Source organism: Phalaenopsis equestris, unplaced genomic scaffold (assembly GCF_001263595.1).
Source record: "Phalaenopsis equestris unplaced genomic scaffold, ASM126359v1 Scaffold000107, whole genome shotgun sequence".
In the NCBI taxonomy this organism is placed as follows: domain Eukaryota; kingdom Viridiplantae; phylum Streptophyta; class Magnoliopsida; order Asparagales; family Orchidaceae; genus Phalaenopsis; species Phalaenopsis equestris.
Window position 1 is genome coordinate 1,916,941 of NW_018164549.1, and position 16,092 is coordinate 1,933,032.

Here is a 16,092-nt window from a genome sequence, read left to right on the forward strand (position 1 = left end):
TGCCCGGCCAATGACGCATCGTGACTTGCAAATAAAAATAGAGGTTTGATAAGTAACAAAAAGATTGGGTGACCTATAAAAAATGATGGTTTGTATAAAAATATAAAAAAATATATAGGAATTGTGTGTTATGTATGTAATTCTTCCCTCTTCTTCTATGGTCTCGGGATGGAGCAGAGCGATCGGTTGGAGGGGAGTGACCGGATGGAGCGGCAAAGTGGTCGGGCGAAATGAGGTGGTCGGTCGGTCATTTGAGGTGACTAGACGGTGAAAAGGTATAGCCCGCTTGGAAGAAGCAAGTTTTAGTTTCTGTGTCGGCGTAAGGGGGTCACAATTTCTCAATTCAGTATGTGTTCTGATAATATATGATCAATTTACTTTCTCTCTCGACCTTGGCGTCTGGGCGTAGGAAGAATCCTCTATCTGTGATCCATGGTAAGGATCTACTTGTTGGAGGCGTTCCTAGGGAGGAACTAGATGCATCATCTGATCGTTATCGTTGGGCATGGATTCTTAGTACAGTCTTGGAAACTGATTCGATTAAAGGATTACCCATTGCAGAGGTGAAGTATTTCACTATGCTTAACTTTGTTTGTTTTTGTGATTATCTGCGGACACCTTTAGGCAGGAAGCACCGCACTGTTTAGTGTGAAGTTGGGGAAACGTGTCGTCAGACAACAACTGACCCTGGATGTGGCCGTCCTTGCGATTGCTCGTCCGCGACTTGGCGACCTTAGAGCTGCTAAAAAGGAGATATGAGCTGAATACATCGCTAAGATTGAATACTTGCATAGGCAGTTCTGCACCATGCGCAATGACGAAGCAGCGAAGATCCGTAGTGCTCAACGGAAATTCAAATCGTCGGGGCAGTATGTTGGTTTGTCCGATGTGGGGTTTTCTGGACGTTGTACAACAAGTTGAGTCAGGAGAATAGTGTTCTGATTCTCATCGTCACAAAGGACCTCATCCAGCGAGCTAGGCTTAAGTTTGGCTCCATCGTTCGAGATGCCCTTTTGGTGGATTTTATCAAATTTGGACATCATTCGGAGGTGTTGCGGTCCTCGATAGATAATCATATCAAGTACTTCTAGGATAGTTATGACGTAATGGCAGGCCAACCACTTCATCCGCCTTATGGCACTTGCTAGTGACGGAGCGTCTACTTTGGTACCCGCTTCAGCGAGGGTTTGAGAAACTCAATCCGGTTCTGACAGGGGAGTGTCCCGCTGAAGATGAATTATATTTTTTCAATACGAATATTTTAATTTAATTTTTATGAGTGCTGCATTTAAAAATGTATCTGATGTGAAAACCAATGCTAAGCAAACTTAAAAATTCTTAGCTAAATTTGAATATAATAAACATAATTAATATTATTTGTCATCTTCTATAATATACTAGTCAATTCAAACTCGTTGACTTAAGCTTGAGCATGAGTTCTTCTCTAAAGTATGAATAGTCATTTCTTACTGGTCATCTATCTGTCAGATGGTGAAGGGCCTTACTAAGGGTCATTGGGTTCGTCTCATTGAGTCAGTCAGTTTGACTATAAGTTTGCTGAAATTGGAACTCTGGATGACTCTTAATCGAAGTCTGAATATTTCTTCTCGAAAGATTGCCTCGAGATTGGTGTCGGAAGATGGAAGTTTGTTGGTTGTGTGTGTGTGTGTGTGTGTGTGTGTGTGTGTGTGTGTGTGTGTGTGTGTGTGTGTGTGTGTGTGTGTGTGTGTGTGTGTGTGTGTGTGTGTGTGTGTGTGTGTGTGTGTGTGTGTGTGTGTGTGTCACCCTTAATACAATATTTGATTCTATGTTGCCAGTACTTATTGCATTTATGAAGTGAGGAAGGCACCATTGGTACTCATAAAGCTAAGGTCTCCCAATCAGCAGGTTGAAGAATGTCTTGGAGTCAATGGTGTGAAATTTGGCTTTAGTTTGGAAATCCCTAATTTTGAGTAGGGCGGTTATGGAGCCTAGAGCTCTTTCACCATTTTCATTGAATTCATATAAAAACACCTAATTAAATGAGAGCTTTGATGTATCAATGTCAAGCTACACATGTGTTCACAAATTGATTATGTAATTGATGCACCCAGATCAATAAGAACTCTGGACAATTAAAATTATATCACAATTATAGAGTTGTAAAGCGGCCAGTTATGATTGATTGTCCCTAACATAAAGTCATCGATAGTGAAAGTTAGTTTGGTAACTTTAACGAAGTAGTCTTTTTCTCCATCTAAAGGAATATGTGTCAGTTGGGCTATACAGATTTTAGGATCTAGTAAAAGTTTAACCACTGATATATCATCTCTTTGGATAAGATGAGATTTAACTCGAGTTAGGTTGGATTGACACGTGATTCAGTTGATTTGGGTTAACCTGAGTTAGGTCGGGTTGACCCGATGATTCAGCTGATTGGGGTTAGCCTTTGTTAGTTCAGGTGACCCGGTGGTGGAGTTCGCTTCAGTGTCGGCCGTCTTGAGGTTACAACACCACCGGGTGCTCGAGATCAAGCCACCTCCACACATCATAAGGCATGGCCAGGGATGTTGGACTGCAGTTTTTGCTAAAGCTGGCACTATGCTAGGAAACAAGTGGCACAAATAACAATGCATCTCCCTAGAAGAAAGAGAACTTTACAGCAGACTCATCAGCTGAAAATCATAAGAACAAATAAGAAAATCTCAAAAATATTTCTCTCTTCTACTCATTCGAGCTATTGGAATCATCCAAACAAAACCATGTGATTTACTCTCGAAAAAAGCAGAGGAATTTGTGGCCAAAGGTCTTGTTTGCAGATTGGATATTGAGAGAGATTAAAATGGGTAACTCGGGTTAGAGAGCCCATATGGAGTAAAGGGATAGACTCGGGATTCACGTAGCTTTGACAGTAGAGAAAAGAATTAACAAAGGGAATTTGGGGGCTATGAGTCAACAAGAAATTGGTGAGCATGGGAGCAATGTTTTGCATTTTGAGACCATGGATTTAGTGGGTGGTGAAATGGCGAGTTGACGTATCAACAACATTGTATCATGGAATTTGTCGGCTGACTAAAAATACCAAGGGTGGTTGGTGAAATGGCGGTTGACCGGTGAAGTGGCGACCAGGCTGGTTGGGTGGCTGGTGCGGGCTATTTTCGCGTGACAGAAAAGGTCAGATGGAGACAGATGGGACTAAAGAAAATTTTGGCGTTGTTTTGGCTCGGACAACGGCTAGGAGTCATCAAAGGGAGTGTTGGCGATAAAGTTATTTTTATAAGTGAAAGGGAGTAATGGGTGATGTTGTAAGAGAAAGATAAAGCTACCGAAAGAGTAGCTGGATTAAAATGTGGAAGACGATGAGAATTCGTACAATATTTTAATGTGACAAAAACCCGCTGAGAGACTTTTTTTTTTACTGCTTTAGAGGGAAAGATATATCTTATTCATAAGTATTAAATCGAGCGACTGAAATGACGTGTCCGAGGGTGATAGCTTAGCCGGTGGACTGAAATGGGATGACTAACTACTGAACTGTCTCAAGATTCATACAGACCATTTTTAATTTTATGATTTCGGTGCATCCCTTATATCTCTAGATAGAGCATTTAATTTAATAAAACCTTTGATTTTCAAAGTTTTATTTATTTTATATTTTTTTATGGTGAGTGATTAGAAAATAATGAGCTATTTAATAATAATTTTATGAGTTCATCCTATTCCCCTTGTGGCTCCATTTTTTTCCATAAAACTTAAATGTTTTCTCAAAGATTCTGGCCTGGCCTAAATCTTATTATACAGAGCTTTTAAGATAATATTAATTTAATGGTCAACAACTAATTATGATATTATTATTATTATTATTATTATTATTATTATTATTATTATTATTTTCTTATAGGGAAAGCCCTCCAACACAACTCCTTTAAATTTTTACTTCTATTCTCAAACAATATATTATACAGTAGAGCACCAATTTATGTCAATTTCCCCCTTTGCACTTTAGATAAGCATTAAAAAAAAGGTACATTTACATACTGACCACTCATAACTTGTTATTTACAAGACATCCATCCTCTTCACTCATAAAACCTATATTTTTCATCTCCATCAAATTAAACCATCTTCATGGTTAAGTTGTAAATATTAAATTTTTGGATGGTCTTTTTGTAATTATCCCTAAAAAAAGTTCTTTTTTTTTTTATAATGTAGCCCAAGTTTGTCTTTTGAGAGGTTTTTAATGAGAAAAAACATAAATTCTCTAAAATTGAATTGATCGCAGATGAATTCCAGGTTGTCAAGAGACATCATTTACGCACTTCCCTCCTCCCATTTCCCTCCCCACCTCCCCTCTGACGTACGAAAAGCACAAGGCCGAAAGGGGAGCTAGAAAGAGGTGAAAAAGGTTCGATTCGTTGAAGTTGGTAGTCCTCGCCAGAAAAAGGCAAGTCCTCGCTGGCCAAATCGACGAAAATTGGTTCCCCGGAACAAATGGCGGAGATGCCCATTGTTTCTCATCCATGGAGGTCTTTCTGACAATGGGCGGCCCGCGATTATTCCCTGTCATGGATCTCTCCACGCCTCTCTTTCCTCTTCCGTCGTCGTTGAATGCGCGAGTTCAGCGGGAGGCCATATGAACTCCGCGGAGGTGATGTGGCTTCATCTTCTTTGATGATGAAATGAGTATTGATTTCTTGGACTTAATCGCTGAAAGGCAAGATATTGATAAAAGTTTCTTTGTTTGCAGCTTTTGTTCTGAAATTAGGCCAGGGTAACTTTTTTGGTTTGAACAAATTTCGGTTTCCGGTGATTTGAATCGCTGAAGAAGGAAGCAAATTAACTCTTCTCGATGTCGGTTCCTGGAGAATTGTGGGATGTGATATGCAGCTGAGGAGAGGTTTTTGAATCATTGCTTGAGAGGAGAACAGAAGCATCACATAGATTATAGATTTCAGGGGCGTTGGAGAAGAACAGAAGTATTGATATTGGATCTTTTTTATCAGAAGCTTCTGCAAAAAGCTTAAATTTCAGGTATTTTGAATCTTTGCGTCGGTATATTTTGTGATGTATTTATTATTCTGCGTTGAGTGGAATGAGATAACTTTCTTAATCATCTTTTTTTTCGCTCTGTATTTGTGTTTTTTAGCTAAATAAATAGCTGGGATTAATTTTCAACAACTTTCCTTGATATTTCATTAGGAGTACTCTGAAAGTGGATATTTCATATTTTTACCACGGAATTCTGCAGTTTTAATCAATTCAATTCGTAGTTAAAGATCTTTTTTTTCTTCTTTTTTTTTTCATAGAAATGTATTATATTTTCTAACGCTTAAGATTAGGAGCAGAATTAGGAAGACCTCAAGGCAGGCAATATTTTACCAAAAATTTTGAAATTTCTGTTAATAGGTTGTAAGAAAAACAAATGACTATCAATAAATAAGTTATTTTCTTACCTCAATAAATCATTTTGCTTAAGATGCAACCTCAAGGAAGAGGCTGATTTCACCCCTGTTTATAATGTATTATTAGTTAATCTTCCAGAGATTCATGATGGCATTGAAATTCTAACCATGATATTTGAAGTTAGTAGATTTAGTAGATCACCTGCATTCTAAGTTTTAAGGAACCTAGACTGAAATCCCATGAACAAAGTATGCTTGTATGAAACATGTGCGGTCAAATCAGTCAACGCACTCTGAAACATCACCATGTGAGACTTGTGACTTTGTAGCTTTCTAGTTGTCTTTGCCTTACAAAATCTTGTCATATTTATATCATAATATGGACCTTGGAGGGTAATGGCTTTTATGGCTAACATACAAATATTGAATGAGCTCATCTTTCATAACCAAAATGTACAACCCTTAAGGAGCAGCATGTCAATTTCATGATTAGTGATTATTTTATTTCTTATCAAAGAACAGACACAATATTATCAAACAAATCCATTGGAGCAAATGGGCAACAAAAAAAAAAAAAATTAAGGAAACTTCGAACCAAAAGACATGCTTGAAAAAGTACAAACCATATATAACATCTCTCTTTACCATGCGAGCGATCTGCGAAATAATTTTCACCATTCCTAATATGATGTTATGTTAATCCAAATTTTGTTTCATCTGCAAAAAATTGTTTTTTTTTAATTATTATTTTTCTTGCTTTATTGTCCTACTTCAGTCATTTATTGATTTGGAGCTTTCAATTTGCTAGGAGTTGCAGCAGGAAGCTAATTATGGCTAAGAAATCTCAAAAACGGTCTCCGCGATTGCGAAAGGAAAATTCAAGTTGTATGGGGGGTTTGATCAGCATGTTTGATTTTCGCCAAGGACGTTCTGGTCGAAGGTTGCTTTCAGATAAAAAGTGTGGGAGTGTTCGAAACTTAGGTGAGAAACTCCACAATAAACCATGGGAATGATTCAGTTTATATTTTTATTCTCAACCTATTGAATGATTCGCTGACGCTATAAATGATTTACAATTTCTCCACATCGTAGACTAAAAGGCGTTCCATTTTGTTAATTTCGGTGTCAATCACATTTGCTTAACATTTCAGATTTTTTAGAATTAGAAGTTTCTATCATGGGAAAATTTATAGCTTGATGCATTGCATGCTGTGGTTCCATTTTGATGGATGCTTGCTATCTTGCACTGTATTTTGCAGAAAACGTTCACCAACTTTTATGTTTATGTCAGTGTTGATGATGCAAAGATGACATTTTTCATAATTTTGAGGTTCATTAACATAAATTTTATAGCTTGTCATTTAAGAAAGTTTTGCTAGTCAAATCAGCCCTATTCAGCCTCTATTAAGGTCATATCAATTCAAGCCGGTGTGGGCTCTTAAAATTCAATGAGTGCTCCCCATGACAACTCTCTGCATTTATTTTTATTTTGATAGAGAGAGAAAGTGCTTTGGAGGGTTGAAGTTTCAAAAAGCGGATTGGATTGTGGATAAGACACTGCCTAGAGATTTCACCTTTATTTTACGAGGACTTTTTGATCTTGGGGTTCGGGGTTTCTCATAGGCGCAAGTCCCAATGGTAATTACCTCTCTCGATAATGGGAAAGCACTTTCAATTAAGACTAGTCATTATGAATTGAATATTCAACACATAATAGCAGTTGACTTAAGATTTTAAACTGTAAAATTCATCACTTGAAGCTTAAAGCGGATTATAGGGGAATGAAGACGAAACCCAATCAAGATCACATGGTTCTGTCATCCCGGGTCATCGTGGTCCCTGCTTAGTCGATCCAACTTGACAGAAAATCATTGTCGTCAACCATGGGTTGTGTCGTCCAAGGTGCCTTGTAGATCTAGGGTGGATGTTTGTTTAAGGGAACAAATTTAAGTCGACCTTAGCTAACTGAATGCTTTGTGTCAATCAATTATATCCTTTTGATTCATAATTCAAAGGATAGAAAACCATTGAAGAACATACGGGTTGCAACTGTGACCATGGCAACCACCTGATTAGAGAACTTTGAGTGTAACCGCTATTTTGTGTTGTCATTTGGCGGCAAAACCACGCGACAAAGAACTCGGGCCACTTCTTTATTGGCATGCAATTGCTTTCATTATAAATAGAAATATACATTTAATATGAGCTTAGCTCTCTGTGAGCTGAAGTCGGTTAGAAATTTATTGCTCTCAACAAACTATTGCGGATGGTGGATGAAATTTGTTTTGATTCTTTAGTGATTGATTTTTAACTTGGATTTTTTTTATTATTGTGAAAGTCTTGATTTAAAAGATTGACCCATTCAGTTGAAATCTTCTATAAACTCGAATATCACTGGGGTATTAAATATTTGAAAATTTTGTATATATGAAGGGGCAATTAATTTTGTTTGTTTAAGCTTTTCAAAAAATAAGTCTTGTCGATTCCTGTCATTATAAGGAGGATCATACTAGTTTAGTGATTTGGACTTGTAAACTCTTATTTCAGGATTTGACATTTATTGGGACTTACTAGACTTGTCAACTCTAGTTTTTACGAGGAGGATTAGACTAATGGGGTGGGGCTTACAACCTTCCTTATAGACAAGACAACCCGATTAGCCGGCGCAGCATTCTCGACCCTAGTATTTGAGCATTTTATACGTTGGTTGGAGCACAAGCGGGCATTTAATTTCATATATTTGAGTTATTTTAGCTGTAACATTTGATGTCTTAAGACATTTTAAATAATTTATAACATGTATTAAATCAAATAACTTCAAAGAGTGTATCTTGAAAGACTTGCACAATTTTTGAGACGTTTATATTTTGAATCGAATATTGCCTTAAAACTTGATAAAGTCATAAAACCATTTAATCATCGGAAATTTTTTGTGAATATTATGACCATTTAATCATCTTGCAATTACTCATCCACCTAAGCATTTTCATCTCAACAACATTTAACTTAGTTTTGTGCTTCTCTTTTAAAGGCCAAAATTCAATGTCATAGAGCATTGTAGGTCTCACCACCATCTTATAAATTTTTCCTTTCAGTCTAAACGGTACTTTTCTATCTCACAATAGACCAAAAGCATTCCTCCATTTCATTTGAATTCTACTAATAACATCCACATCTATATCACCATCACTTTGAACAATATACTCGAGATATCTTAAGCTTTCACACATTTTGATAATTTGATCACCCATAGTTTCAACTCTATTACTGAAACTATTACTACTAAAATTACATTCTATGTATTCATTCTTAGCTCTACTCAAACGAAGACCTTTAAAATTCAATGTAGCCCCCCATAATTCAAGTTTTTCCCGAGCTCTCTCTCTCTCGAGAAGGATATCATCTGTGAAAAGCATACACCAAGGTGCATCCTCCTATAAACGTTTTGTAAAAGCATCCATAACTAAAACAAAAAAGATTTGGGCATAAAGTTGATCCTTGATGTAATCCAAGTGAAATAGGAAAGTATTTGGTCAATCCTCCTTCTATTTGAACACGTGTAACAGCTCTAGTATACATATCTTTAATGACTAGAATATAAGTCATATCAACACCTTTCTTCTTTAGAACTCTCCAAAGCATATCTCTTGGAACTTTATCATAAGCTTTTTCTAAATTAATAAAAATCATATGTAGATCCTTCTTATTCTCTATGACCTTCTCCATCAACCTCTCAATAAATGTATAGCTTCTATAGTGGACCTGTCCGACATCAATCCAAATTTATTATGAGAAATCTTTGTAATATGTATTAGCCTATGTTCAACTATTTTCTCCCATAATTTTAAAATATGACACGTCAACTTAATTTATATATAATTTGCACACTCTTGTGCATCCCCTTTATTCTTAAAAATGGTGACCAAAATTCTCTTCCTCTACTTTTCAGACATCTTTTTAGTTTTTAAAATAATATTAAAGAGTTTAGCAAGCCAAGAAATTCTCAAATCTCCTATATATTTCTATGCTTCAATTACAGACTTTTCACCCTTGGTTTTCTTTAAAGTCTCATCAACTTCTATTTTACTAATGCGACGATAAAAAATGAAGCATTTTAATAATATTAATGATTTTATGATCACTGTGGTCAATCATATTTTCAAAAACTTCATTAAAAAGTTTATCAAAATAACTGATTCACCTATGTTTAATATTTTTTTATATGAAAATCACTTTTTGATTTTCATCTTAAATATAATTTAATTGTGTTAAATCTTTACATTTCTTTTCTCTTTGTTTGGCTAGTTTATACATATATTTGTCGCTCTCTTCAGTATCTAGTCTATTATAAAAATCACTAAAAACAGAATTTTTTGTATCATAGATTATTCTCTTAAACCCTTTACAGGTCATTTTATATTTTTTTTCAATTCTCTAAGTTCTTATATTTAAACAAATTTTGACAACATAATTTTTTATATTTTATTTTTTCTTTCACATTATTATTCCACCACCAACTATTTTTATTTATAAAAAGTTTTTCTTTTGATTCTCTAAGTACATTTTTTGTCATTTTTTTAAAATTGTTTGTTACTTTATCCCAAATAGAATTTGCTTCTTCATGAACATCCCAAATCATAAAATCTTGAAGTTTGCTAATAAAAATAATTTTATTTGTCTTTTAGGTGCTCTCATTTAATTCTACGATAATGATTCCTAATATTCTTTGATTCCTTAATGATTCCTAATATTCTTTATTTTACAACTCTTCATTTTAAAATCTAGAACTAATAATCTATGTTGAGTACTTAAATCATAATTTGGAAGTACCTTACAATCTTCACATTCTTGACAATCTCTTATTCTCATAAGAAAATAATCAAATTGTGTTTTGTTAGATCCATTCTTATAAGCAATAATACACTCAACTCTTTTTTGAATAAAGTATTAGCAATCATAAAGTCATACGCTATAACAAAATTTAATATGGCTCTAACTTCTTTATTAATCACTCCAAAACCGTAGCTATCATGAATATTTCTAAAATCTCTTACCACTCTACCGGCATGTCCATTTAAATCTCCTCCAATAAAATTATTTCTTCATGAGGTATCATTTGTACTGTCTTCTAGACCATTCCATAATTTACTTTTTGAATCGATATCTAAATCTACTTGAGAAGCATAAACACTTATAATATTAAAAATCTTGGTATCAATAATAATCTTAAGGGTTCTAATTTTATCTCCAATTCTATTAATGTTTACAATATTATCTTTCAAACTCTTATTCATAATGACATCTACACCATTTCTAGCGCGACACTTATCAGAATACCAAAGTTTAAAACATAAGTTATAAATTTTATTAGTTTTTTTCTCCAATCCATTTATTTTCTTGAATACACAAGATATTTATTTTTATTGGAATCATAATATCAACTAATTTCATTATTTGACCTGTGAGAGTACCAATATTCTAAGAGTCTCCCCTAATATTAGTTTCATTGACTAACTTCTTTACATGTATTCGCTCGTAATATGAGAATCTTTGCTTATTTGACACTACTCCCGGGAATCGGTGTAACAGTTCTTGCACACATTTTACTGTATGCAGGTCATACAGTGTGTCACTTCTAGGGGAAGCCCTAGCATTTACACAATGATCAAAATGATTATGTCATGATTTTTCAATAAATTTTACACTTATTGTCGACTAACTAACGCAACACTCCACTTTTCACATCCAGAGCTTAGGGTTTATGAATTGAAATGGAGTGTCTATAATCCCCTAAGTCTGAATAGCTCAAATTCAAAATATTTTTTAGGATTAAGGGATGAAATTTTAAAATTCAAATCTTAATACTGTAAGATTTGAAAATTTATATTTTAATAGCCCAAAAATTTTAAAATTTTAAAGCCCTAAAAGCTTAAACATTTAAAAGCTCGAATTTTAAAATATTTTAAAGCCTAGAGAGCTTAAATCTCATAAGCATAAGACTTTAAATAATTTTAAAATCCTAAGAGGTTATATTTCAAAAGCTCAAATTTTAAAATTTTTAAAATTTCAATGATTCACATTTTATTTTTATTTTATAATCTAAAAATTTTCAAAATTTTCTTATTTACAAGTTCAAATTCACTCAAAAAATCGGCAGTCTCTCAACATCAACCACTCCCGTTTGGGGTCACCAGAGTATGTCAATCTTTTCAGCTATCTTGAGAAATGAGTTGGTCAGTATCGTGGGATACTGCGACCAGGGAACAAAAGTGTAACTTAACCCACAATCTTAAAAGATGCAACAGACTTTCGATATATCTGCACAAAAAAGTTATCTCGCTCGCAAACTAAAATTTTTGTAGTGGTACTTTGTTTTCCTCAAATCGTAATCAATTTATCATGGACGGGTACCCACTTTCTCATGAACCGGAATTTTAAAATCCACATATTAAAAAAAAGAATTTGCAAACGAGTCTGAGTTTTTCACTCAATGGTACTTAATTTTCCCATGAATCGGTACTCGCCTGCTCGCCCTTACTCGACTGGATATTTTCAAAAACCTATGCCATTTTGCCCCAAAAAGTATTCCTTTCCCAATCAATGGGCGGCGATAACGGTAAAATAAAACCTCAACAAAGATTTTTTTTAATATATATACAATTACAATGTAAATATAAACAATAAAGTAATAAAAGAGCAATAAGCATTATCGGCTGAACTTGCATCAAGTAAGGCTTGTATAATGGGAAGAGGGCTCGGATTGCATCACTTTGGGAGCGACCAAAGAAGAGATCGGGCAGAAGATCGCACAGGGAGGAGAGACGAGCGTCTTCGGCGATCTCGTAAGAAGGCTCGGCACAGTGACGAAGGGTTGCGTTACAGGGAGGATGCAAGGCTTCGACTGGTCGGTTCTCAAGTGAAGGAGGGAAGAACGGTCGATTCGTGCGCACTGGTATGGGAAACTCTACGAAACCAGCGAAGGCTAGGACAGAGAGAAGAGTGGCGAGCGATCTCTACGTGCGATACAGAGGGATTGAATCGCGGTAAAAAGGGAAGTGGCCCTCTAATCGAGCATGGAGGAAAATAGGGATGGTGCGGATTTGGGAGATTGGGTTTCGAACAGGGGAGAAAGCAGACGAAGGAAGAGGAAGAGGAAGAAGCGTAATCGTGCAAATGAAACATGAACAGTGAATTACTTCTTCGTTGCGAACTGAAGAGGATGGCGACCGGAGAGTTGAACAAGGGAACAAGAACGACAGAGGGAAGACGTGGATCGAGAACACTGCCAATGAAAGGGAGAGACGATTGAGAAAGTGCAAATGAATAGGAAAGTGGCCTTCTTGGTCTGCTTGTAGCCGGAACAGTTGCTTTTTCGAACGGGGGAGTCTTTGGCAGGATTAAATAGATACTTAAGTTAATTAATTCAATTTCAATTAATATAATTTATTTCTTCTTTTTTCAAAAAAAAAAATCTTATGATCAACAGCCAGCCTGAATTTTTTCGTGCAGGCTTGGGACTGGCAATGCTGCATTTTTGTCATAATACTTTGATTCACTTGTTGAATTACCTTCAGCTGTTTATACTGTTTTGCAGGCATTGGTTATTCTAGTAGCCAAGACGATCTCTCATGTAATATTGGGGAAAATCATGGGGATGCTGAAAACTTGGCTTACTTATCTGTGAGTCTGTATTACCCTTCCCTGGAAAAAAAATATTGTCAGATTTTTTCATGGTTGAACTGAAATAATGTAAAGTTGTTGTCTTTTCAAATCAATTATCCTACTGACATTTTTACCTTGGCCTGTTTGTTTTTAGGATGCTGAAGCTGACGAAGCTGACATGTTTAATTTGGGCGTGGCAAGTATTAAAGAACTCATGGAAGAGGAAATGTCAAGAACGCACCGCTCCAGGAAAGATTCTAGTTCCAAAATTGAATGGTTAGAAGTTGAATTGGAACTTGAAACCAATGCTGAGAGAAGTCGCAATGAGCAAGATGAGAACTTTTTGGTAGGTTCTGATGATCAGTCCAAGGATTTAGATGTTTCTACAAAATTGATATTCCAACAGTCTGATTATCCAAATATATCAGAGGTTCTTACTTCAGACATGGATGTGGCTGCATTCATGGTAGATTGCTGCAGCACTAGCTTTCAATTCGAAGATAAAACAGATCAGCGTACTTCTCATGTAAGCATTGAAGATCTCAAAAAAACTGAACTTGAAGACGAATCTGTGACTATTCTTCAGAAGGCCATTGTTAATATAGCCAAGGTTATTATAAAACAAAAATCCATCAGCTCAAGCAAGGTTGTTGGAAATACAGACGTCCAGCAAGCAGAGGAATTCAGCCATTTATTAGAGATGCTGAATTCAGACAAGGATTTGTTTCTAAAGCTTATTGAAAATCCAAATTCGCCCATCCAAAAGCAAATTGAAGAGCTCCAGAATGTTCAAATTGGTAAAACTTCTAACGATGAAAATCAATTTTTGGGGGAGTTTCAAGCTTTAAACCAGACTCAAAAAAAAGGTGGCCACCACTTCTTCATGAGAAGAGAGAAATTAACAGAAGGAAACCAATCAAATGACTGCAGCGGTGCTAAAATTGTAAATAGAATTGTTGTTTTGAAGCCCAATCTTGTTAGAAAACAAAATCATTCAAATACAGTTCATTCTGTACCTTCTATTCAATCAAATTGTAGCCTTGAAAACAAGGAAGATGGAGAAAGAATTTCATCCCATTTTTCACTCAGAGAAATTAAAAGAAGGTTCAGAAATGCAGTTAGTACAAGCAAAAAGGAGAGACTCTCAATCACCATGGATGGCATTCTTCATAAGATCCCATATGGTAAACAGATAAGCAGTAAGAATAAAATTTCTTGTAGTACAGAGGCCATTGAAAGTGAAGATGAAAATAAATCAAATACCAATGAAATGCAAAGGAAAAATGAGCTTTCATATCCAACCAATACTGTTAGTGGACACAAAATATTGAACAAGAATGCTGCGCCCCAAAAGCTGTATAGAGAAGCCGCCTTCTATGATGAAGCCAGAAAACATCTTTCTGAGTTACTTCGGATGGATATTAAAGCTGAATCATTATCTGCTATTCAAGCATCCAAATCCTTGGGAAAAATACTTTCTTTTCCAGGATTTAACTATTTTTCCCCACGACTCAGCCCGGCAATAGGAAAAGAACTGAAGTCTCCCCAGGAGAAGACATCAATATTTCTATGCCACTATAAACATAATTTTGGTGCAAAATACTTGGGCCCGTCAAGACAAAAAGAGAGCTTCCCTAACTCTAGCAAGAGCCTGGAAGCAGAAAATGGTACACCTTGAAATCACAGACTCTGTTCATAGTTCCTTCACTACTCTTGGTCTTGCTCTTTTGTTATTGCTTGAAGTATTGGAATTCATGCAGGGAGCATGGAGATTACAGAAATTGAAGATTATATCCAAACCGAGGAAGTAGAAGCCCATTTTGCATCTATTAGCAATGAAGATGATCTTCACGGTAAAATTTTCATGGAAGAAGGATCTTCTGCGCCATTAGAGCCAGTAAGTTGTTTTCTGTTGAATATCTTTTGCATTTATCCCCTTGTGTATTGCAATAACCTATTTGTTTTTTCCCAGGTAAAAATTGAAGATGTGTTTCAACCATCAACCCCCACTGCCTCTACTTCTGTTGTACTACAAGAACCAAGAGACGCGGAATGCACCATCGATAATCCTGGCCGTCCAAGCCCGATCTCGGTTCTCGAACCCCTTTACTTTGAAGATTTAAGCAGCCCTGCAAGCTTCATAACAGAGCATGGTATGCCATTTTACGTACTTTCCTGTTTGACTTCTCTAGCATAATTGAAATCATCTTCCCTAAATTTTCATTAACATCATGATCAACACGTAGGAACCAATGCTGAGGGGAAAATACAGCCCAAGGAATCTCAAACTGATACTTCTGTAGCTGCTTCAGACTCAATAGATTCATGGTTTGATGAAGCTTCATTGTTTGATGAACTGGAATTATCATATGGTTCGTTGATAAATGATCCAAAGTTCCTCTTTGATTTAATTGATGAAGTGGTTACTGAGATCAAGGAAAGGAATTTCAGTGGTACACCTTGGGCGACAATCATCAAGCCAAGCATTAGGCGGATACAGAAACAGGAAGATTTCATAAATGAATCATACAGAAGGATTAACTGGCATTTAGATGTACAATTTCCAACAAAAATGGAGCAGGCTGTGAAGAAAGATTTTGATGGTGGAGTCTGGTTTAATCTTCAGCTGGAAGCTGAAGATGCGGTTAATGAGATTGAAAATGAGATTTTGGATTATTTGTTTGAAGAAACAGCTCTGGAGTTGTGGGATTGATCTGATATTATTTGTTGTTTTATATGTTAAATAATGATTAAGAAAAGCTACAGAGCCGGTTAGCATATAAATAATTAGGGGCATTTACATAGACACCTCTCAATTCTATGTATTTACATATCTAACACCCAAAACTTTACCTTTTTTTTTTTTTACATATGTACCCCCAAATGTATCTTATCATATAAAAAATACCACTATTTTAACATGTAAAGAGTGAAACACGCATTTTCATGCATAAGTAAGTTGACATACGTAAAAATTAAAGTTTAGCTGTTAAATATGTAAGTAAAGAGGAATTAAGTGGTATGTCTAGAATATTTATAACTTGCTGGT

At 35.7% G+C, this 16,092-nt stretch overlaps 1 protein-coding gene across 1 annotated transcript; it reads left to right on the forward strand.

Annotated features, from left to right (window-relative positions):
- Positions 1-4,269: 4,269 nt before the first annotated feature.
- On the forward strand, positions 4,270-15,882 carry LOC110020810. The gene is made up of 8 exons (XM_020719057.1): positions 4,270-4,627; positions 4,727-5,010; positions 6,190-6,362; positions 12,976-13,061; positions 13,198-14,710; positions 14,804-14,940; positions 15,016-15,196; positions 15,290-15,882. The coding sequence occupies exons 3-8, from the start codon at positions 6,212-6,214 to the stop codon at positions 15,754-15,756; spliced, it is 2,535 nt and encodes an 844-aa protein (XP_020574716.1). The 5' UTR covers positions 4,270-4,627; positions 4,727-5,010; positions 6,190-6,211; the 3' UTR covers positions 15,757-15,882.
- Positions 15,883-16,092: the final 210 nt, after the last annotated feature.